This window comes from Trachypithecus francoisi, unplaced genomic scaffold, assembly GCF_009764315.1.
Source record: "Trachypithecus francoisi isolate TF-2019V2 unplaced genomic scaffold, Tfra_2.0 Lachesis_group9, whole genome shotgun sequence".
NCBI lineage: Eukaryota > Metazoa > Chordata > Mammalia > Primates > Cercopithecidae > Trachypithecus > Trachypithecus francoisi.
The window spans coordinates 54024237-54049366 of NW_022681474.1; the positions used below are offsets into that span (position 1 = coordinate 54024237).

The 25130-nt window shown below is 39.1% G+C and overlaps 1 protein-coding gene across 3 annotated transcripts in view; it reads left to right on the top strand.

Moving 5' to 3' along the window:
• Nucleotides 1–25130, top strand: part of WDFY4 (WDFY family member 4) — a 302160-nt gene that overhangs the window by 163494 nt on the left and 113536 nt on the right. For all 3 annotated transcript variants that reach the window (XM_033209238.1, XM_033209235.1, XM_033209236.1), the window contains exon 40: nt 23708–23785. In XM_033209238.1, the coding sequence (XP_033065129.1) occupies nt 23708–23785 (78 nt within the window). The remainder of the gene's footprint in view (nt 1–23707; nt 23786–25130) is intronic.

Consider the following 25130-nt stretch of genomic DNA (forward strand, 5'->3'; position numbering starts at 1 on the left):
ACCTATGCAGGAAAGAGAAACTGCACATATCAAACTTCAAGTTCAGCCATCCTTAGTTGTAAGTTCACATTTTCCTGATTTCTTAGGGCAGAGAGCAGACACAGAGCTTGTGCAAGTCCTGTGAATCAATAGAATATTCTCCATCTGAGATCATGATGGCTTCTGATAAAATATTATAAATGGAATGGGCACACTGTAGTGCTAAATGCAGTAACCTTCTTAGATTAGGGGTCTTCCTGAAACATCACAGAGTCACTGCACACCTGCTGGAAAACAGGAAAACAGGCTACCCAAGATAGAAGCCAGCAGGTTCAAGTCTCCATAGCTATCATTTTTAAAACAATTCTGATTGAATCCTGAATACCTGTCTTTTAATAAAGCAGCTAGTTCAGTGGATAGGATGTCCACTCTGGTATCTTTGTACATGAAGATGCTGGACCACTTGAGCATCAAGCTGATGTCACCTGATGCAGATGAGAAGAAAAAGTCTCTATTCATGACATCAAACCCACTCAACTTCTTCTTGGATGATTTTTCCAGGAATAATTGGTACTGGATCCAGGCCCCTCGGTTTTGTGTGGAGATTTCACATAAATGCAAAGCAAATACAGAGGCCTAAGAGAGACTATCCTTTGTCCCCTTAAAAGGATCGGTGTCAGGGCGTGGCTCTGAATAGAACTGGCAGAACCACTAACAGCCCATCAATGTGGGTGCAGGCATCTATCCTGAGGGCCCAAGCAGAGATAGGCAGGCATCATCATTGCACAGCAGCTGGTGGTAGATGTGAAACCAGCTGGTGTGCGGCAAGCAGTGTCCTTACTGCAGGGAATGCTCGCCTGTACCAGACCAGGGCACCCCAGAGACAGCAGTTGCCAGGTGTACCCTGACTTCTGAGTTCCGCAGCAGGCCCTGAGCTGTGGTGTCGTCCACGGCTGCCCAGAGGAGGACGCCTTGTTCTCATTTGACTATCCAGAGGGGCTTCCTCCTACAAGTTCACATGAAGGACAATGGCTGGGCTAGCAGAGACCCCGAACTAACAAAGGGACCCTGATGCTTCAACCAGATGGTGCTGATCTTCTCCTAATGTGCAGCAAGCTTCTACCTCAGCTACTTGATAAAAATTTCCTGTACCAGAAATGTTTATTCTTGTTCTTAAACCTTGGGTCCCAGGGCGAGAAGGTGGCTGTAACTCTGCCATGTAGTCTGCCATGTTGTGACTTAAGTGCAAAGTCCACACACTTAATGAATAATCAGTAGCTACAGTGACTCGCTTTGTCCATGGCTTGCTTGCAGTGTTATCTCCTGCCAGTCACACTCTTCCTGGTCTACAACTGTCACTAAAGGAGGAGTCTACTGTGGGTTCTGCAACCTGAGAGTGACCCAAATGCCATCTCTTTGACTGTTCTTTTGGCCACGCGGCCTCCCAAAAAATGGGATTAAATTTGGTTTGCTTTTGGCAACAAGACTATGGTCTGAAAACCCTTCCAACAAGGAAGGCACTGAGGTTATGCAAGCTCCATGAATCAATGGAATGTTCTCCATCCGAGGTAACAACCACTGCCCGTTTAAAGATGCATTGTATCTAAATGATACCGAAAAGTCCTGAGGGACAGATACTCAGTTCCTTCCCCAACAACTTCAACCTGAACAGAAACATCCAGTTTGGAAAGATTAGCCAGATCTCACCTCCATCTGCTAGGTATTTACTGATATTCTTGTTTCTTTCTCCTCTATAGTGACTTATTTTATTACATAGTCAGGCTGTGTTTATATGCCAAATATGAGGCTGTGATTGAGGAAAAAATTGAGTAATACAGAGTCCACATCTGCAGGTCAACTCGCAATATTTTAATTTACTTAAATACTTTACCATTTGCAATTCAACAATACATGAAGTTTTGAGTAGGCTTAGCACTCATTTCTATGAGCACGGAGATGATACATGGTCCTTATATTTAAGGAGTCCTTATAGCCTGGCTGTTTATCTCCCTAGTTAGATGACATCCAAAAATAAATAAATAACAGTAGATGGATTTCAGAAAAAAAAAAGTATACTGCATGTATCGAGGTTTTGTAAAGTAAAACAGATGTGAAATTAATTTAGGAATCTGGTAACTTAAAGAAATCCTGGGTTGAATCCTTTTGAAAATCAAATGTAGTTCTTTAAAGGATACTTACATGCAGACATCTATTTTGAGGTTCAGATTTAGATACACTGGACTTCACAATGTAAGGTATACCTGCATTCTGAAAATTAGAGTAGTGGTTGGGGGGAGGGTATCACCATCCCAGGAGATGTTTTTAATTTTTTAAAATTATGAGTTATAAGGAAACACATTTTTGTGTATTTATCTAAATTTAAGTATTTTCAAAAACATACTCATCAAGCCAAAAATGCTCTAGCATTCCAAAGACAGAAGTGTCCCAAGCTGTAAAAAAGATAAAACGGCAGATGGCCATGGTGGGGAGAATCAGTCTGGGGCCCTCCTGAGGCGCTGCTGCCATTCACAATCCGCTAGGCCCCCCACTCACAGCCGGCCCGCCTGAAGCTGTCGCATGAGTTACAGCCGCCGTCCCGCCCTGGGACCCATCTATTATGAGAAACCATTTTGGTTAATTAAAAAAGTCTTTCAAAGTCTCAGAACAGGAAGTTCTGAAATTTTCTTTTCTTCGCTGTTGCTGATGGGGGTTGATGTGAACTTGGCTCTTGGGCCTGGCAAAGAAGGAAGGAGAGATGGAATGTGGAGGAGAGAGGGGAGACAGCAGAAGAAAGCACTGAGTCCAGGCTGGGCACAGTGGCTCACACTTGTAATCCCAGCACTGTGGGAGACCAAGGCGAGTAGATCACCTGAGGTCAGGAGTTCGAGACTGGCCTGGCCAATATGGTGAAACGCTGTCTCTACTAATAAGACAAAATTTAGCTGGGCGTGGTGGTGCACATCTGTAATCCCAGCTACTCGGGAGGCTGAGGCTGGAGAATTGCTTGAACCCAGGAGGCAGAGGTTGCAGTGAGCTGAGATTGTGGCATTGCACTCCAGCCTAGGTGACAGGAGCAGAACTCCATCTCAAAAAAAAAACAAAACAAAACAAGAAAGCACCGAGTCCAGCCCTGGCCTGAGAGCTTCCTGAATGCCACTGTGGAGTGGGAGGCAAGAGGGTTCACACATCCATTTCTCATCCATAAACTGTGCTTCTGCCAAGAGCTAGGTTCAGCGCTGGAGAATAGGGACATAGGGTGAGCAAAGCAGATGACCTCTACCTCACAGCTGACTCTGCCCCATCCTGCCATCATGTCACCCCCACTGTGAGTTTCTAAAGATCTGAGCTGATGATGTCATGTCCCTGATCAAAAACCATCCTTAGTTTCCAAGCTGTGCAGACTCAGACTTGTACCAATGGAATTAAGAAGCCCTGTGTAGCTGACCCCACTGCTTATCCAAGTTCATGTCCTGTCACATTCCCACATGGCATCTTTGCTCCAGGTAGACCCACTTCCATATTTTGTAATAGTGCAGGCTATGTTCTCCCATCTCTACCCTTAGGAAAATGTGGTCCTCTCTGCTTAGAGGAGGCCTGCAGGGATACTATCCCTTCTGGAAACCCACCAAGCCCTCTCCAGCCTGGCTGTGAGTCAGTGTGGCCCCCTCTGTGGGCAAGTCATTTTCTCATTTACTCCCTTGCAAGAGTTTTAAGTTCCTGGGGGGCAAGCCCTGTTCCCTGCCCATCTTGAAGGCCTTCAGGTTTGCACAGGGCCTGCACTAGAGCAGGTGCTGCGAATCATTGGCTGAAAAGAGACTGCTAGGAAGAAGCCAGGTTCATCTATTTCAGGCTTACCTATTTTTTTTATGCACAATGACTGCATCTATGGGGACCCACCCTAAAGGAGGGGGAAAGGTTGGTATTGACCAGTCTACCTATGACCCTCAGGCAGCCCAGTGGTGAATCACACAGTAGGACTAACATATTGGCTAGTCACAGTGTGGCTTCCAAGAACATAAGGAAGAGTGGCTGTGCAGCATCCTGGAGCTGGCATGTGGTCAGGTGGCCTTAGGAAGCTCCTAGAGTGGGTGCAGCTTGTAGCCAGTGCTGCCAACGGCTCTACTCTGGAGCCTCAGCAATGGGGCAGTCCTGACCAGGGTGACCTTTTTGCTCTTCATAAAGCCCAAAGAAAAGATCTCCTCATAGACTCCAGCCCTGGTTGTGATCTGTCTTTGAAATATGTCAGTTTTGGGGTCCAGGTGTCTCGGTGCTAGGGGAGAATTATTTGGAGTGAAAGTTCCCATATTAGTTTCCTGGGACAGCCATAACAAAGTATCCCAGCCAGGGTGGCTTAAACTACAGACATTTATTGTCTCACAGTCCTAGAGGCTGGAAGTCCGAGAGGAAAGTGTTGGAGGGTCTGGTTTCTCCCGAGGCCTCTTTTCCAGCTCAGAGATGCTGCCTTCCCCGTGTCCTCACATAGTCTGTCCTCTGTACATGACCGTGTCCTCATCTATTATAAGGACACCAGTCATGTAGGATTAGGGCCCACCCTCTTCACTTTAACTTTATCACCTCTTTAAAGGCCCTGTCTCCAAACACTGTCACATTCTGAGGTAGTAGGGGTTAGGGCTTCAACATATGAATTGGGAGGAACACAATTTAGTCCTTATACATATTCAGGGAAAGATGTTTGCATGGGCTGAAACTCCTCTGCCCCCAGGGTAGATCTTCTCATTCATCTCTCATTCAAACCCCCTCCAGTAATCCCTAACCTTCTTGCCCTGCCTGAGGAGGTGTGAGTCTTTAAGAACATTAACCTGGCTGGGCGTGGTGGCTCAAGCCTGTAATCCCAGCACTTTGGGAGGCCGAGACGGGAGGATCACGAGGTCAGGAGATCGAGACCATCCTGGCTAACATGGTGAAACCCCGTCTCTACTAAAAACTACAAAAAACTAGCCAGGCGAGGTGGCGGGCGCCTGTAGTCGCAGCTACTTGGGAGGCTGAGGCAGGAGAATGGCGTAAACCCGGCAGGCGGAGCTTGCAGTGAGCTGAGATCCGGCCACTGCACTCCAGCCTGGGCGACAGACCAAGATTCCGTCTCAAAAAAAAAAAAAAGACAAAAAAAACATTAACCTGTGAGGATGAGGCCCACAGAGACAGGGTGAGAATAGGCGAGTTCAGGGAAGGCCAGTGGCGACACTTCCCGCCTGTCTCAGACTCACAGAGGCCCTGACACCCACAGAGGAAAGCAGAGAGGAGAGAGCGTGGCTTCCTTGAGAAGGCATGGTGCCTGCAATTTTAAAGGATTCGCCTTTTGCTATACCAGAGTGGATTTGTTTTTAAGTAGTCCTTCTTCATGTACTCATGATGATTGAATTTAATAAAAACATCACAGTTCAAAACAGACAAATTAGAAACCACCATTCATCTCAGAAATTAATATGTGAGTGAATTTAACAAGAGATGAATTGCGCTGTGGTGTTCTGGTCCCTCTTCACCCGCTCGGAGCACCAGTTGTTTGTCATTATAGCTGGAAATATGATTATTACTCTGGTATTGCTTGACATTTATTAAGGGTCCGGGGGCTGCGTCTCCATAGCAGAGAAAAGTGCAATTACCTGGGCACTCAAAGGAAAGAGCCTTTTCTGGCCTGAGTCATCCAAATAGACGTCCCCCAAAGACCCCTGGGCCCCGACTATAGCTTGCTGCAGAACCCAGGCTGTCCCATCACTCAGTACACATTGTGCCTTCTCCCTCAAGGGCTGCCAGCATTTTCTGGGCTCACATAAGGATAGTATACACATGATTTACCAACAAACAGGGACAGCATTTCATTTCATGGTGTTCTCATTAATTGCTTCTATCACTCAACTAAAACCAGGCCTCCACTAAGAACTTGTGTTCCAAGGTGGATATGTCAGCCTTCTGTGGAGGACACATAATAGAAGTGTTTAGGTCACCTGTTCACTGGATCCTTTGCAACTAGTGAAAGACTGCATTGCACATGGACTTAAACAAGGGGTGGGAGTAAGAGCAGGAGCTGCCCACCCTGACCCTGCTCCTGGTAGATGTCATCAGCAGGTCCTGCTGGGTCTCCTTAATCCTGACCCCTGGGGTGTTTTACTCCAGGCAGGGGGTGACCAGCTGTGGAGATTTCGGCCCGAGTGAGTGAGGAAGGTCTGTGAGGTTCTTTTTAATCCCTCAAAGTTTGATCATTGCCTCCACTTGGGAAGCCCTGAATCATGCCCTTGAGGAGCTGATTCTGGTGGGTGGTGGGGAACCCCCTCACAGTGACACAGAACGCTGCTCCTGCAGAGTTTACCTACTGCTGCAGCACCTCGAGGAGGCGTGCCGGGAAAGAGTGTTCGTAACAACAATTAGTTTACACGATAACAACACAGTGCTCGCACAGGTGTGGCTCCTCTGTTCCTCACTGCTATGACTATGTGGTAACCAAATCCCTCATCCTCTCAATCAGCACTGGTGCAGGACAGGTGACAAGTGGGGGACCATTGCGTCCAATGACAATGATCAATGAGAGCTTGGGCTCTCTGGGAGTAGTATCTACCTTGGCAGCAGTTTCACTCTGCCCTCTATCACTCTGCCCTCCGTGGATGGGGGATCCCCTGAGTTCAACTGGAATCTGTCTTTTGTTGGGGAAAGTCCGATGCTAAAGGGATCTGGAGTTGACACTAAAGTAAAGCAGCATGACCACTGCTTTCCTTTATGGATTTTTTGGTTAATGAATACCCAGAAACTTTAAAAAATAATAAAGAAGACAGCCTATGGAGTACCATATTATATGGGGTTAAGTTCTAAAGTCTATTTATAAAATGGAAATTAAGTTGTCAGCAATACTCAACATTCCCTCAAACTATCCACAGAATGCACAACCATCTGCAGTTTGGCGAATTCTGCACCATCCTGCACATCCACCAAGCAACTTTTCCACCATTTTGTACACCAATCAGTCTTTCTTTGTTAAGTACCAGATGAAGTGACTGGCTTGTGCAATTTCAGCAGAAAAGATTTACCCCCAAAATAATTGTTTGTAACAGGAGAATTACATTTAATACAACGAGCTGTTGACAGCCAAGAGAGCCTGTGGAATGGTGTCTCCCTGAGGGAGAAGAGACTCGCATTCTCCATCCCAAGTTCTCAGTGGGGGTTAGGATAGAGGGTTGGGTGAATTCCCATTGTGATTTAGAAAATCATTTTTCATTTTGCAATACTTTTCATATTCACATTCACTACTTCCATGTCCTCCCACCCAGTTTTCCCTGTTGTTAACATCTTATTCATGACATATTTGTCAAAGCTAAGAAATTGACATTGTTACATTACTATTGACTAAACATCAGACTTTATTTTGATTTTATCATTTTTTCTGCTAACCTGGAATTCAGTCCAGGGTACCACATTACATACAGTTGTCTTGTCTCCTTAGTCCTCTCTGGTTTGTGACAATTTCTCAGATATTCCTTGTTTTTTGTGACTTTGACAGCTTTGAGTATGGTCAGATATTTTGTAGAATGTCCCTCAGTTTTGGTTTGCCTCATGTTTTTTTCCTGATTAGCCTGGGGTTATGGGTCCACAGAGGTGATATGCCCTTCTCTCCACATGATATCAGGGGATACACGATGTCCATATAATGTCATCACTGCTGATGTTAACCCTTATCATGGAGTTAAGGTGGTGTCTGTCACATTCCTCTATGGTAAAGTTACTGTATCTGCCTTTCCATACTTGATTCTTTGGAATCAAGTCGCTAAGTCCATACCACCCTCAAGGGGTGCGAGCAATTCAGCTCTAATGTCTGGAAGGGGATTAGCTACATATATAATTTAAAATTCTTCTGTAAGGAAGTTTTGTCTCTTCTTCTTTATTTATTTCTTCAATCTTATTTATGTCAGTAGAGATTCATTCATATTTATTTTGGAATTTGGGCTGTAGTCCATGAAGCCCATTGTTACTTATCTTGTTGTTCAAATGGTTCCAGCTTTTTTCTCATAGTATGTAACTGGTCTCATACGTGCTTTCCCTGTAACTCTCTTGCTCTCTTTTTTTCTGCTCACAATTATGTTTTAATGCAATTTCACTATCACCCTTTCTAACATTTTTGGTGTGTGTATTACTCAAAAAGTATTAGGTTATGTTACAGTAACAAAAACTCCCAAGTCCAACTGGCCTAAAATAGCAAATGCTTATTTCTCACTTGTGCTATGAGTACCCTGAGTGTTGGCCTGAGACTCTGTATACCTTATTCTCACTCAGCGACACTGGCTCATGGTGCGGCCACTATCTAGAACATTGAGTGTTGCCACACAGAGCTGAAAAAGAGAGATTAGCAAATTGCTGTCAAGCTTCTGCACATCTCTCCCTGGCCTCACCAAGATCAAAGGTAGCAGGAAGTTTCATCACGCCACTACCTATAGGAATAAAGACCTGGATATATTTGATGAACAACACTAATGGACAGCACATTGTATATTCTGTTAGTTTTTCTTTCCTAGGCAAATATACACAGATTTAATTCTTGTTCTTGAAAGCATACTGTTTTCTATTCTATCAATTTTAAAATATTGATATAGCAAGAACCTGGTGCCCATAAATAGGTCCTTTTTGATACCAGGGCTGCTGTGAATGATTGTGTAGGTTGTATGGAAGGGCATCCGGCCAGAAGAGCAAAAGGAGACTGAAATCCAGACTTTGCCCCACTATTCAAGTCATCCATCTACGGTCAGGATGGTGTTCACCCAAAGGGGATGTCAAGGTGCTGCAAGACTGGGGGCAGCCGTTGGTGACAGCTTGATTTGTGCTGACCGCATAGCATTCTATCACAGGATGGACCCTCCTCCATGTGTGGATGCTTAAATTGTTTCATTTTGTGCTGCTATCAGTAGGATGGTGAAAAACGTCCACTATTTGTGCAAATATCTTATGATTTCCTTGGGATAAATTAATGGCAGTGAGAAAGGTGAGTTGAAGGATGAAACGGTAATCACATGTCCGTTCATGGCCAGTGCAGTACAGGTGAGGACTCGGCATCTCTCCTTTCTGAGTTTAGTCCCAGACCTGACATGTAGTGTGTGGCTGAAGTGGCCAGGACCCAAAGCTATCATCTTAGCACCAAGTTGCTGAGCAGGATCTGAGCTGCTGCCTTCAGATATCAGCCTTTCTCATTTTTTGTGAGGCCACACAACTGTGATTACAGGACTAATGATGCTTTAAACAAACAAGCATAATGACTGTCATCAGTGGTTAGCGGGTGTTTCCTGTGGGACAGCTTGGTCAGTAGTGTCACCAGCAGCTGGCCAGCCCTAAGGGTGCCCCTGGCAAAGGTGGGTACCACCAAGCTTTGGTGAGCCCACTTAGAAGTGACCCTCCATGGAGATGTGCCCGATTTCCCATTCCAACTTCTGACTTGTGTCCTGCAGCCAAAGCCCTGAAGAGGCACTGGCAGAGCAGGACCCAGACCCACTTTGCCTCTCAAATCTCCAGACAGCTCTTAGAGGCCCTTTGTTCTACTCCAAAGGTTCTCAAACTCTTTAATGTGCTGGCAGTTGCTAAGCAAATGCTATTTAGTTCTAATAAGCAATGCAGCACTCTGCTCTGAATCTGTCCCTGCTCGATGTGCTACAATCACTGCTGTCTAGGCAGATGGGCCTCTGCCCTTGACCTGACCCAAATATCCTTCCTCCTGTCTCCACCTCCCTGAGTATGACAACTTTCCAAGGCATAAAGGGCTCAAAGGTCAGTGGGAAGGTGGAGATACACTGGGTGGAAATGCACGAGAGACAGATGCCCATAGTGACAGAGTCCAAAGACTCATCTTCCGACTCTGCCACTTCCTGTATTGACAGAGTCACTTATTCTCACTTGGCCTGGATATCTTCTTCTGTAAAATGAGAGTAATCATATAAATTTGTCAGGAGGATAAATTTTAAATGTGCACATGCATAAGTCCTTTGTCAGTCGTAAAGTGCCCTGTACGTGTTAGTTAATTGAAAGTAATGTTGAGAGAACAGACCAAGGGATGATACATATTTGGGTTATCAATACTCTTAGATAATCCACTGATGTGCTCACGGTGCGTTCCCTGTCCCATTCTGCCAAACATTCACTACTCTGTTTAAGAGCTGCTCAGCTCTCAGGAGAAGCAGTCATTTTGCCTCCTACTCCACTCTGGAAACAGAAGCCATGAGGTGTGAACCTCCTCACTCTCCGTGCACCAGCTACAGCCTTATCCCCATCTGTAGCCATCTTCAAGCCCTCCCTACAAGCTCCTGGCCTGAACAGCCTCTCCCCTCCCCATCACTCAACTCAGCCACTGCATGGGCTGTGTGTCCCATCCTTTTTTGAACCCTGAAATGGAGAATCTGAGCCAGAGTATAACCAATTCTGGACTGCAGTTATTGTAGACAAAGTATTTATTTGAAGTGTGAAGATGTTTATAACCTAACTCATAGAGCATTTTCTTTAAGTGCTAATTTTAATTTTGAGGAGACAATCTAAGTCTTTTGTTTTTTGTTTGTTTGTTTGTTTGTTTGTTTCTTTAGACAAGGTCTGGCTTTGTCAGGCTGGAGTATGGTGGTACAGTCCGGCTCACTGCAACTCTACCTCCGGGGTTCAAGCCACCCTCCCACCTCAGTCTCCTGAGTAGCTGGGACCACAGGTGCACACCAAAATGTCCAGCTAATTTTTGTATTTTTTGTAGGGACGGGGTTTTGCCTTTTTGCCCAGGCTGGTCTCGAACTCGTGAGCTCTAGCGATACACCCACCTCAGCCTCCCAAAGTGCTGGGATTACAGGCTTGAGCCACTGCGCGTAGCCCTAAGTATTTTTTTTCAACTGACCTTATTAATGACTTCAATATTTTATATCCCAACAGTTGCTAGGGGATCATTTGCAGTTTACAAAATATTTTCATCCTACTGTCTCATCCTAGCTTCATAACATCTCTGCACAATAGACAAGAGAGGTCCTAGTAACCTCATTTTATTGACAATAAATAAAGTTTCAGAAAGATTAAGTGACCTCCCCTGTAATGTGACTACTAAGAACCAAAAACTAAGGTATCTGGACTTCTCTGCTTTCTACCTCCCATATTGTTATTCTGTAGTGCTCAGAACATGAAGGTCTTTTCATGTTATCACACTCAAGTTGGCCTGACTGAACTTCCCTACCTTGGGCCCACTTAACCCGCGGGTATCATCATGGCAAGGCCTATCCCTCTGCTGCAAGGCAGTCCATTTATTTGAAGGCAGCTGCTTTGCGTCCAAGGTCCCCTAAGAGTTCTGTATTTCTGCTGCCTGTCTCCAAAGTACCATAATAGAAAAAATTCTGGGCTTTTGCCTTAGATGTAGAATTAGTCAAACTTTTCAGCATTTTATGTCACTTGTAATGCTCATAATGATTGTTTTACTTTTAAATGTGTATAAACAATATAACAGCAATATTGAAAAGAAATTGCAAACAAAAAAAAATGAAAGAAAAGAAAAAGAATGAAATCACCCTATTTCCTTTATTCCAAAACAGTAACTGGGGTTTTAAAATGATATTGTTTTTATATTTTTTAGTGTTTGCCAATAAACATTTTTTAATTTTATTGGAGGATAATATACATAGGGAAAAAGCAGGACATAAATATACAAATTTAAGAATTTTGACAAAGTGAACATGTAATCACCATTAATGATACCCCAGTAGCATCCCTGATTCCATGCCTCCTTCCAGTCTCTAGCACCTTCTTCCCCCGAAGTAGTCCCTCTTTTGGTATCTAATATCATAAATTAGTTTCCCATATTTTAAATTTTATATAAATGAAATAACATAGTATATACTCGTTGGTCGGGCTTATTTCGCTGCAAATTATGTTTGTAGGATTTAGCCACAGTAGTGGTTCATTCATTTTCGCAGTGGTAGGGCAACAGTTCTCAAACTTTTTGGTCTCAAGACCTGTTCACTTTCTTAAAAATTATTAAGGACTCCAAAGAGCTTTGGCTTATGTATATTTTATCTACTGATATTTACTATATTATAAATTAGAACAATGTTTTTAAATGATGCGTGTGTTAATTTATTTTAAAATAATAATAGAAGTAATAGATCCATTATGTGTAAATGTAACATTTTGAATGAGTACAGTAGTCCTCTCTTATTCACAGTTTTGTTTTCTGCAGTTTCAGTTATCCATGGTTAACCATGGTTCAAAAATATTAAGTAGAAAATCTCAGAAATAACTTATAATATTAAATAACTTTTGTTACAGTATATTATTATAATTACTCCATTTATTATTATTGTAGCTAATCTCTTTCTGTGCCTAATTTATAGATTAAACTTTATCATAGGTATGTACGTATAGAAAAACAGTATGTATAGGTTTCGGTACTATCTGTGGTTTCAGGCATCCTTGAAACATCTTGGAACATGTGCCCTGAAGGTAAGGGGAGACTATTGTAACTATATTTTCAAAACAAAAAATGTAAGAAAAGTGGTACTGTTTTATATTTTTGAAAATCTTTTTAGTACCAGTAGGACTTAGTGAAAAATTGTCGAATTCTAATATCTGTTTCTTTTCAATCTGTTGTAGCATGTTTTGAAGTAGATGAAGAATATCTGGCTTCCCACAGATATGCAGTTAGAAAAGAAAGTAGTATTTCAGGAGTTTTTTTTTGTTGTTGTTGTTGTTGTTGTTTGCAAGATAGCCACTGTATTTTAATACAACAGAATATGAAAAGTTGGTTGATATTGTTGCAGATCCACATCTCAACTTACTCAACTAACCAGATACTACCTGTCAGATTGATGAGTATTCAAGAAAAATATCCACACTTATCTGAAAAGACTATTAAAATACTCCTCTCTTTTTTAACTACATATCTATGTGAGGCTCAATTTTCTTCTGATTCTTTTTTTCATCTTTTTAAAATTATACTTTAAGTTCTGGGGTACATGTGCAGTATGTGTAGGTTTGTTACATAGGTATACCTGTGCCATGGTGGTTTAAGGAAATTATATTCTTCTTTGATACTATACCAAAACTCAACAAGTTGTAATTTATTAAAGGACACTTGAACTCTATCAGTAAAATTTTTGTAGTCTGTTACATTCAAATGTGTTGATCTATCTTACACTTTGAGTGAATATTTTAACCCATACATTATTTTGAAACATGCATTAGAACATACAGGTAGTATATATGGGAAATATTGGTTCCCTGACTTATGTAGATCTCCCAATTGTTGACACATTTTATTATGCAATATGGAAAAGTTATGCTGAAGTTAACACCGGAAAAATTCTTAGCTACTGGGACACTGTCAAGCTCACAGAGGCACACAGATACAAATTTTTCAAAATTCTAGTATTTGCTCGATTTTTCTAAAATTTGCTCAAATTTTATCTTTGGTAGCAAATACTGTCAGTTGTTTCATTTGAGATGACGGGTTTACTTTGTTCACTTTCAAGAAAATAGCTGCCAAATACTTATGCCAATAACTGTAATTTTGTCTGCCAGTCATTCGTTCAGATAGAAATGATGTTCTCTGAGAGAAGCAGCTAGTTCGGCTCACAGAACTAACAATTATGCATGTACTTTTCCTTGAGACAACCATCACAGTTTTTTTTTTGGTATTCAGAAATGCTTTATGCAGACTTCCCATTTTATCACACAAACTATTAAAAGAAGTGTATTCAGGGTTGATGTTTAATAAAATTAATAATTTGTACTGCTTCATCAAAGACGTTCTTAAATGAAAATAACTTTTTTTTTTTTTTCTCCCATAAGCTCTTGGTGGTGGGGAACACACATGGTGATTTTTATATAGTTGGTGCCAATGTCTTGATTTGTGCAAAGGCATTAGTTTTATTTACTATTGCTTTGGGGCCATCAATGCAATTTCAACACAAGGGAAAAAAAAGGCAAAAATGTCGTAGTATTTTGAAAGTAGTTTTGACTTCACAGGGCCTCTGAAAAGGTCTCAGGAATCCCTAGAAATTTATTGACCACATTTTGAGAAACATTAGTATGTTCAACATATAAACATAAGTTATTTAGCCAGTCTATTATAAAAGGTATTAATATTAAAGTCTCTATATCCATCTAGATGGGTGACATGGATGGAACAAAATGTACTAAGGTCTTTATACCTTCTTTAGTAAAATATCTGCTCAGATCTTTTGTACATTTTCTGATGGTATTTTTTCTTTTTACTTGGTTTTTTTTTTTTCTCTTGTTGCCCAGGCTGAAGTGCAACGGTACAGTCTTGGCTCACTGCAACTTCTGCTGCCAGGTACAAGCGATTCTCCTGCCTCAGCCTCCCGAGTAGCTGGGATTACTGGCACCTGCCACCACACCTGGCTAATTTTTTTGTATTTTTAATAGAGATGAGGTTTCACCATGTTGGCCAGGCTGGTCTCAAACTCCTGACCTCAGGTGATCCACCCGCCTCAGTCTCCCAAAGTGCTGAGATTATAGGTGCGAGCCACCGCGCCCAGCCTACTTGTTGAATTTTAAGAGTTCTTCATATATTTCAGATGTTAATCCTTTGATGGATATGTGTCTTACAAATATTTTCTCCCAGAGTGTAGATTGTTATAGCGTTCTGTTCGCATGGTTTTGCACAGCAAAATTTTAATATTGATGTCCAATTCATTAATTTTTCTTTTTACGAATGGCAATCTTAATATAAAATCTAAGAACTCTTTGCTTATCCCTAGATGTGAAAGATTTTCTCCTAAAATATGTATAGTTTTATGTTTTTCATTAAATCGTGGTCAATTTTGAATTAAATTTTGTATAAGGTATGAGACTTAGGTTCATTGTTTGGGCAATGGACATCTAATTGCTCCAACACCATTTGCTGAAAAGCTATCTGTTGAATAGCTTTTGCAACTTTGTCAAAAATTAATTGGGCATTCATCTGTGGATTATTTCTGGATTCTCTCTTCTGTTCCAGTGATCTATGTGTCTATTCCTCTCTCAGTACCACACATTCTCAATTACTGTAACTATGAGTATAATAAGTCTTGAAATCAGGTGGAATGATTCCTCTCATTTTACTCTTAGTTTTCAAAGTTGTTTTAACTCTCTTAGTCCCTTTTCCAATTCATACCAGTTTTAGAAATAATCTTGTCTATATCTAGAAAAAGCCTTGCTGGTATTTTAATAAGAATTTTATTAGACATGCTTAGCAATTTGAGAAGAAATGACGTATTTGTAGGTTGAGTCTTCCAATTCATGAACATGATATGTTTTTCCCTTTATTCAGACCTTCTTTTATTTCTTTCATCTGCATTTCATAGTTTTCGACATATGCATCCTATAAGTGTTTTATTAGATTTATACTTAAGGTTTTCATTATTTTTGAGAAATGGACAATGATATTGTTTTTTATTTCAGCATCCATGTGTTCATTGCTAATATTTTGAAATACAGTTATTACGTATATGTTGATCTTATATCCTGTGACTGCATTTTTTTGTAAATACCTTGCATATTTACCTTACTAGATTTTGTTTTGTTTTGCTTTGTTGTAAATACTTTAGGAATTCAACAGAATCAGGGCAGCTGCAAATGGGGACAGTTTTATTTCTTTCTTTTCAATCTGTATGGCTTTTACTTGTTTTCTTGCCTTATTGCACTGAATAGAACTTCTAGCACTATATTGAATAAAAGCAGTGAAAGCAGGCATCTTTACTTTATTCCAGTTTTGGAGGGAAAGTATTCATTATTTATCACTAAATAAGATGTTAGCTGTAGAGTTTTTGTAGATGCCCTTTATTAATTGTAAAACATTTATACCTATTCCTAGTTTACTGAGTTTTATCATGAATAGGTGTTAAATTTTGTCAAATGTTATCCTATATCACTTGATATGACCATGTGATTTTCTTCTTTCACCTGCTAAAATGGTGAATTAGATTGATGGATTACTTTTTGGATATTTGTCAGATTTGCATTCCTGGAATAAATCCCACTTGGCCATCGTTTATTAGTGTTTTGGAGTATTCTTGAATTCTGTTTGCTAATATGAGAAATGTTGCACCTATTCGTGAAAAAATAGTTTTCTCTTTTTTCATACTGTTTGTCTGGTTTTGTTATCAGACTATTACTAGCCTCATAAAACTAATTGGAAAATATCATCTCCTCTGTTTTCTAGATGATATTTCATAAATTCGATTTTAATTCTGTCTTAAATTTTTAATAAAATCCTCAAGTGAAAATATGTGGATTTGGCAATTTATTTTTGGAGACTTTAAAAATTATGAATTCAGTTTTTATAGCAGCTATAAGTCTATGCCAGTGATCTATCATATATTGGATGAGTCATGGTAGTTTGTGTTTGGCAAAGAATTTATCCATTTCATCTAAATTGTCACACTGATGTGTGTACAGTTCATGGTATTACCTTAATTTTTATGCCTGCCAGGTTGGTAGCAATAACCCCTGTTTCATTTTTGAGAATTACAGTTTGTGTCATTTCTTTTTTCATCTATGTTAGTGTTTCTAAAGGTTTGTAAATTTTATCTCTTCAAAGTGCAGGTTTTTGTTCCAATCATTTTTCTGTTTTTAATTTCATTGATTTCTGCTCTTTATTATGACCTTCCTTCTGCTTGCTTTGGGTTTATTTTTCACTTTTTTCTAGTTCCTTAAGTAGGAATTTAGAGTATTTATTTGAGAATTTGTCTTATCAGTTCAGGCTGCTATTACAAGTTACTACCCACAGGCTGGCTTATTTCTGACAGTTCTACAGGCTGGGAAGTCTAAGAGCTAGGTGCCGGCTAATTTTCTCCCTGTTGAAGGCTCCCCTCCTGGCTTACTGAAGGCTGCCTTCTTGCTGTATCCTCACGTGGTGGAGAGAGAAAGCTCTGGTGTCTTTTTCTTTTCTTATGAGGACACTAATACCATCATGGGGGTCTACCCCATGGCAGCATCAAACCTAATCACTTCCCAAATGCCCCACCTCTTAATACCATTATGTTGGGAGTTAGGACTTTGAATTTGGGGGGAACAGAAACATTCAGTTTATAGCATAATTTTACTCTTTTCTAATTATGAATTTTTGCCACGTATTTTCCTCTCAACAGTGATTTAGCTACATAATACAAATTTTGATATTTTCTATTTTCAATTTCATTAAATGTAATATATTTTTTTTAAAATTTATTTTGAGGCTTCTTTTTTGACACAGATTATTTTAAAGTCTATTGTTAGTTGCTAAGAGTTTGAGGATTTCTTGTTATCCTTTTGTTACTAATTTCTAGTTTGATTCAATTATGTGTAGAGGGCACATCCTGCATGTTTTTATTTCTTTTAATTTTTTGGATTTTTTTATAGCCCAAGATGTTTTGTGTATGTTTTGTGAGCAGTTGAAAAGAATGTGTGTTGTCTTGTTGTTAGGTGAAGTTGTCTACCAAGGTGGCTTACTTGAACATTTTTTGGAATTAAATTTTGATTTATTTATTGTGTTTTGAGTGTATCTCTCTATGTAGCTTTTTCAGTTGTTGCTCTAGGTATTACTCTCCATTTATAATGTAATAGTCTTAAAGATTTTCTCTACACTCATTTAAAATCACACAGTGTTATAAAACCAGACAGTGTTATAATTTTTGTTTTAACCATCACTAATAATTTAAAAGTCTCAAGAGGAAAAGGGTATGTATTGTATCTACCATATTTCCGTTGCTTGCTCTATTCCTTTTTTCTTCCTGGTGTTTCACGATTCCTTCTATTACCATTTATTTCTGTTTAAAGAGCTTCCTTTAACTATTTTTACAGGGTAGCTTTGGTGGTGACAAATTCTAATTTTCCTTTATCTTAGAATGTGTTAATTTACCCTTTAATTCAAAGGGATATTTTTGCTGGATATAGGATACTGTGTTGACAGTTCTTTATTTTCAGCACTTGAGAAATACTGTGCCACTTCCTTTTGGCCTCCATGGCTTCTGATGAAAAAATCACTGTTACTTAAATATTTTCCCCTCTAGGTATGGTGTTGTTTCTCTCTTCCTGGGTTTAAGATTTTTTTCTTTGTGTTAGTTTTTAGAAGTCTGACTATAATATGTCTTGACATGGATTTCTATGGGTCTGTCTTGTTTGGAATTTGCTTAGCTTCTGAAGCCTGTAGGTTTATGTCTTTTGCCATTTGGGGGATTTTTTCAGCCATTATTTTTTTAGTAAGTTTTAGGCACCACCCACTTTATCCATTCTTTTTGGGATTCTGATGACACAAAGATTACATCTTTTGTTGTAGTCCTATAGGTCGCTAAGACTTTGTTCATTTTTTCCATTCTATTTTCTCACTGTTGTTCAGAATAGCTACTTGCTATTGTTCTATTGTCCAGTTCACTGATTCTTCCCTTTGTCCCTTGAATTCTACTGTTTTACACTGGGTTCCTCTTTATATCTTCTATTTATCTGATAAGATGTTCTATTTATTAACAGAGGCTCCCTAATTTTTTAAAAATTGTTTCTGAATGTTTTAAATTTGTAGTTGTTAAGCATTTTTATGACGGCTGCTTTGAAATATTTGTCAAATATTTCTAACATTTCTGTTATCTCACTGTACACATCTGTTGATTGTCTTCTTTTATTCAGTTTGAGGCTTTCCTGGTTCTTGATGTGAGTCTATGTTATGAGACTCTGGATCTTATTTTTCCTTAAATATTTTTTATTAAGCAGATTTATTTATATATAATTCATATAACATACAATTCACCTATTTCAAGTAAACAATTAAATGGTTTATAGCAGGGATCCCCAAACCCCAGGCCATGGACAGGTATCTGAGCCCTGCCTCCTGTCAGATCAGTGGTGGCATTAGATTCTCATAGGAGCACAAAGCCTATTGTGAACTGTGCATGCCAGGGATCTAGGTTGTGTTCTCCTTATGAGAATCTAATGCCTGATGATCTGTTACTGTCTCCCATCACCCTCAGATGGGACCATATAGTTACAGGGAAACAGCTCAAGGCTACCACTGATTCTATGTTATTTCATTATATGTTATTTCATTTCATTATATGTTACAGTGTAATAATAATAGAAATAAAGTTATTTCTATTATATGTTACAGTGTAATAATAATAGAAATAAAGTGCACAATACATGTAATGCACTTGCATCATCCTGAAACCATCCTCCTCCAACCCCTCACCTCTGGTTCATGGAAAAATTGTCTTCCACAAAACCAGTCCCTGGTGCCAAAATAGTTGAGAACTGCTGGTTTATAGTATATTCCCAAATATGTGCCACCATCACTGAAATCAATTTTATAACATTTTATAACCTCAGAAAGATATTCCATACTCTAGCTATCACTCTTCTGTCCCCTATCCCTCTAGTCCTAAGCAATCACTAATATCCTTTCTCTATTAACATTTCATAGAAATGGAATCAAGTAATATCTGGGCTTTTGAAATTAGCTTCTTTCACTTAGGATGTTGTTTTTAAGACTCATGCATGTTATAGCACATGTCAATATATCATTCTTTTTTATGACTAAATAATATGCCATCATGTAAACAGATCATATTTTGTTTATTTGTTCATCAGTTGGTGGATGTTTAGGTTATTTCCAACTTTTGGCTATTATGAATAGTATTGCTATAAACATTCATGTATAAGTTTGCAGTTGAACACAATTTTTATCTTGGGTATATACCTGAGAATGGAATTGCTGAGTCAATGGCAGCACTTTATTTAATCATTTGAATAACTTTCAGAATATTTTCCAAAGTTCTACACCATTTTACATTCCTAGCAACAGTGTATGAGAGTTTCAATATACCCATATTCTCAATAAAACTTGTTATTATCTAAAGTTTTGATTCTAACCATCTTACTTGGTTGATTCTCTCATTGGTCTCATTGTGAGTTTTATTTTGCATTTCTCTGATGACAAATGACACTAAGCACCTTTTCACCTTGCTTATTAGTCATTTGAATATCTTCCTTGAAGAGCAGTCTTTTTGGATCTAGTGTCCATTTTTAAATTGGGTTATTTTTCTTTTTATTATTGATTTCTAAGTATTTTTTATATATTCTAGATAGGAGTCCCTTATCAGAGGTGTAATTTATAAATATTTTCTTTCATTCTGTGGGTCTTCTTTTTACTTTCATAATAGTGTCTTTCGGAGCACAAATTTTTACTTTTGGTGAAGTCCAATTTATCCTTTTTGTATTAGTCTGTTTTCATACTGCTAAAAAGAACTGCCCAAGACTGAGTAATTTATAAAGAAAAGAAGTTTAATTGACTCACAATTCAGCATGGCTAGGGAGGCCTCAGGAAACTTACAATCATGGCAGAAGGCAAAGAGGAACCAAGGCACCTTCTTTACAAGGTGGCAGGAAGAAGTGCTGAGCGAAGTGGGGAAGAGCTCCTTATAAACCATCAGATCTCATTGGAACTCACTCACTATCACAAGAACAGCATGGGGAAAACCACTTCATGATTCGGTTGCCTCCACCTGGTTTCCCCCTTGACACGTGGAAATTATGGGGATTTGGGGGATTATAATTCAAGATGAGATTTGAGTGGGCACACAAAACCTAACCATATCACTTTTCATTGTTGCTTTTATTTTTGGTGTCAAATCTAAATCTGACAAATGCAAAATCTGAGATCATGCAGATGTACTTTTAAGTTTTCTTCTAAGAGTTTTATAGTTTTAGTTCTTATATTCAGGTTTTTGTTTCATTTTAAGTTAATTTTTATATGTTATGCAGTAAAGGTTTAACTTCATTATTTTGCATATGGCTATTTAGTTTTCCATCACCATTTGTTAAAAAGACTATTGTATAGTTTTGGCACCTTTGTAAAATAATTAATTGAATATAGACAAATTGTTTTAAGTTTGGACTCTCAATTGTATTCCATTGATCTATATATCTATTCTTATGCCAGTGCTGCACTGCCTTGTTTGCCATTGCTTTACAGTAAGTTGTGAAATCAGGAGCTATAAGTCTTCCTACATTCCTTATGTTGTTAAAGATTGTTTTGGTTTTGGGGGTCTCTTGTAATTTCATATGATCTTGAAGATTGGCTTTTCAATTTTTGCAAAAAAGGAGTAGTCATTGGAATTTGATAGGGATTGTTAATTCTGTAGATTATGTTAGGTAGTATTGACATTTTAACAATATGAGGACTTGTTACCACAAACATGGGATATCTTCTATGAATTTAGGTCTTTAAAAATTTCTTTCAGTGATATTTTATAGGTTTCAGTGTACAAGTTTTTCACCTCAGTTGAATGTATTCCTAGGCATTTTATTCTTTTGATAATGTTATAAGAGGCATCACTTTCTTAATTTATTTTTTGGATTGCTCATTAGTAGTGGATAGGAACACAGCTGATTTACGTGTTTTGATCTTGTACACTGAAACTTTGCTTAATTCATTTACTGGTTCTAGTAGTTCTTTTATGGATTATTTGGGATTTTCTAAATATAGAATCCTGCCATCTGTGAATAGAGGTGTTTTTCTTCTGTTTCAATTTGGATGCCTTTTATTTCTTTTCCTTGCCTGGTTGTGCTGTCTAGAACCTTCAGTAGATTGCTGTCTAGAAGTGTTGAGAGTGGACATCCTTGTCTTATTCCTGAGGTTAAGGAACATTCAGTCCTTCACCACCAATTATAATGTTGTATAATGTTGGCTGGGGACTTTTTGTAGTTACCCTTTATGAGATTGAGAAAATTATTTCCCCACCCTGGCAGTTGGTTGACATTTTGTCTTGTAATGAAAGGGTTTTTAATTTTTGTCATTTTTTTAAAAGCCTGTTGAAGTGATTACGTGGTTTCTGTTATTTGATCTATTATGTGGTGTATCACGTTAATTATTTTCAGTTGTTAATCCAACTCTGCATTACTAGGCTAAATCTCACTTGGTCATGGTATATAATTTTTTATATGTTGGTGGATTCAGTTTGCTGATATTTTGTTGAGGATTTCTACATTCATATTTACATGAGATATTGGTCTGTAGTTCTCTTGTGAAGCCTTTGTCTGTGTTCTGTATCAGGGTAATAACTGGTCCCATAGAATGTGTTGGGAAGTGTCCCTTCGTCTTCTAATTCTTGGAAGAGTTTTTGAAAAACTATGATTAATTCTTCACTAAGTGGTGGTTAGGATTCAGCAGTGAAGCCATCTGGGCCTAGATTGGGCTTTTCCTTGTGGGTAGGTCTTGTTGTTGTTGCTGTTGTTTTACTAATTCAATTTATTTTCTTGTTATTGACCTATTCCAGTTGTCCATTTCTTCTTGAGTAAGTTTTGGCAATTTGTGTCTTTCTAGGAATTTGTTCATCTAATCTAAGCTATTTAATTTATTGGCATACAATTGTTTATAGTATTTTTTTATAATCCTTTGAAAAAATTCAGTAAGGTCAGTAGTAATGTCTCCTCCTTCATTTCTGATCCAAGTATAACAATTTAAGCCTTTTCTCTTTTTTCTTGGTCAACCTAGCTAAAGACTGCTAATTTTATCGATCTTTCCAAAGTACCAGATTTTAGTTCCAATTATTTTATTTATTGTTATTTATATTCTGTAATTTGTTACTTTCTGCATTAATATTTATTTTCCCCTTCCTTCTGCTTGCTTTAGATTTAGTTTGCTCTTTTCCCCAGTGTCTTCAGATGGAAGTTTCAGATATTGATTTAAAGTATTTCTTTTTTTCTTAATATTAGCATTTACAACTATAAGTTTTCCCTTATGCTGTGCTTTAGTTATAGCCTATGTGTTTTGGTATGTTGTGTCTTTATTTTTATTCATCTCAAAAAATTCCCTTTTGATTTCTTCTTTGACCCATTAGTTATTTAGGAATGTGCTTTTTAATCTACACTTATTTTTGACTTTGCCAAATTTCTTTCTGCTAATTGATTTCAAATTTTGTTCCATTGTGATTAAAAGACATGCTTTGTATTATGTCTATCCTTTTAAATTTACTGAAGTTTGTTTTGTGGCCTCAGCTTCTCAGCCTCTTGAGCTATTTGAAAATTTGCATATATCTCAAGGTCCAAAAATATATAAAAAAGCATAAATGTTGGGCACACCTCAGTGAATTCATCTTCAGAATCTTGGCTCCTCAAATCTCAGCTCTCTTGGTAGCTCTCTGCTGTCTTAAAGCAGATTGTTCAAATCTAGGTCTTTTCAGTCATTCTTAGGAGGAAGGTTGAGCTACTGCAAGCTAGTTCATCATAGATTCATAGATGGAGATGGAAAGCAACCCATAAACACGTATGTGAATGTATTCATATGCGAGTGTGTCAGCATAGGTGACGTCTGTATTTATATGAATCTCATTTGACCAACAAATTCTGTAACCACTATTTCCACTGTCAATTGGTCAGTATAGAGAAGTTCTTATCTAAAATCACAGCTATCACTCAGGCTTGTAATCCCAGCGCTTTGGGAGGCTGAGGCAGGTGGATCACCTGAGGGCAGGAGTTCAAGCCCAGCCTGGCCAACATGGTGAAACCTGTCTCTACTAAAAATACAAAAATTAGCCAGGCATGGTGATGGGCGCCTGAAATCCTCGCTACTTGGGAGGCTGAGGCAGGAGAATCGCTTGAACCTGTGAGACAGAGGTTGTAGTGAGCCAAGTTTATGCCACTGCACTCCATCCTAGGTGACAGAGTGAGACTGTCTCAAAAAATAAAAATAAAAATGAAATAAAATAAAATCACAACTATCATTAAGCTGTGACTTGTTTTCTCCTTTCTCCAGGATTTTGTGTCATGTATAGAGAACTACAGAAGAAGAGGACAAGAACTATATGCGTCTTTATACAAAGACCATGTGCAAGTAAGAAACCAAACATAGGCTTTCTCTATACAGTAAGCTGGAATCCACTTTGAACCTGAAAAATAATCAGAAGGGGCTTTGGTTTAAGTTCTGGATTGCCCACCAGGCTTGCACCACATTGGGGTTTTGCATTTTATCCTAAATGCAATGGGTTGCCCCTGACAAGGGCAGGCTTGGATATTTAAAGTATCTATCTAGGCCTGACTGCTGTACAATCTAGGCAAAGAACACTGGCTCTCATGCCAGTCAGAGACTTATTTGAATTCTAAATCTGTCCCTTTCTATGCTGGGGGTCTGAGCCTCTGTGTGCTCATCTCTAAGCTGGAATAAGTCTTCCTACTTGTGAAGATTTAAGAGCAAGTGTGAAGCACCCAGACTGTGGCTGGTAGACAGTGGATACTCCCTATGTGGTTATAGAATAGCTAAGAGGTTTATTTTTATTTGGTGTTACTGTTATTAATAAAAGTTTAACATATTGCTAAAAATAGAACACAACATACAATCTTAAAACCCTGTTGAAATATTATTTACCCAGCAATTTCTTTGTCCCAGAGTCAGTGTGAGGTATAAAAAAATGCAGAGATTATGATACTCCTGTGTCTTTAAGGTTTTTGAAACTTATAGATGAAACCCAGAGTAAGAAATGCCCACAAAACATGGTGATGAGCTCAATGGTAGGATGTTCTACTATGGGGAAAGTAGTGATGGGGTGTAAGGAGCCATTAGTGTGCCCTGGGTGGGCCACGGATCAGGAAGGCTTAAACGTGGTGCCCAGTGTCAGGAAATAGAAGAGGCACTAATCATCTGAAGCTGAGTTGCCTTGTCTAACTTCCCCCATAGAAGCCCACAATGTGCCCCTGGGAAGACCCATTCACAGATGTGCAGCCTGAACCCAAGAAGCACACAGCTTAGCAATGTAGCCTCCCAGGCTCTCCTGAGTGATGGGAGCAGCAGCTTATCAGACACGACACTTGTGAGAAAGGAGGTTTGGTGTGTACAGGACGTGATCATGGCTGTGATATTCAGAGGGATCAGCAGTCATGTCTAGTTTTTCTGAGTGCACAAGCTGGTCTTTCACAGACCCTCTGGTTGAACAAGGGTTTTCTCTGTGGGCATCTACCTCACTCTAACAGTGCTGACTGTGCTGCACAACTGGGTAGGGTGCCTTGCTAGCTTATTTGGGTGTCATCTGTGCCTACTGGACAGACCACTGCACATGAATGACTCACCACATGGATTGACAGATTTCACTCAGGACTAGCAATATGGCTGATAAATTTAATTGCCACTGAGGTGGAAATAAGATGAATCTTGTAAGATTGCATCCTTTATTGATGGACATCCT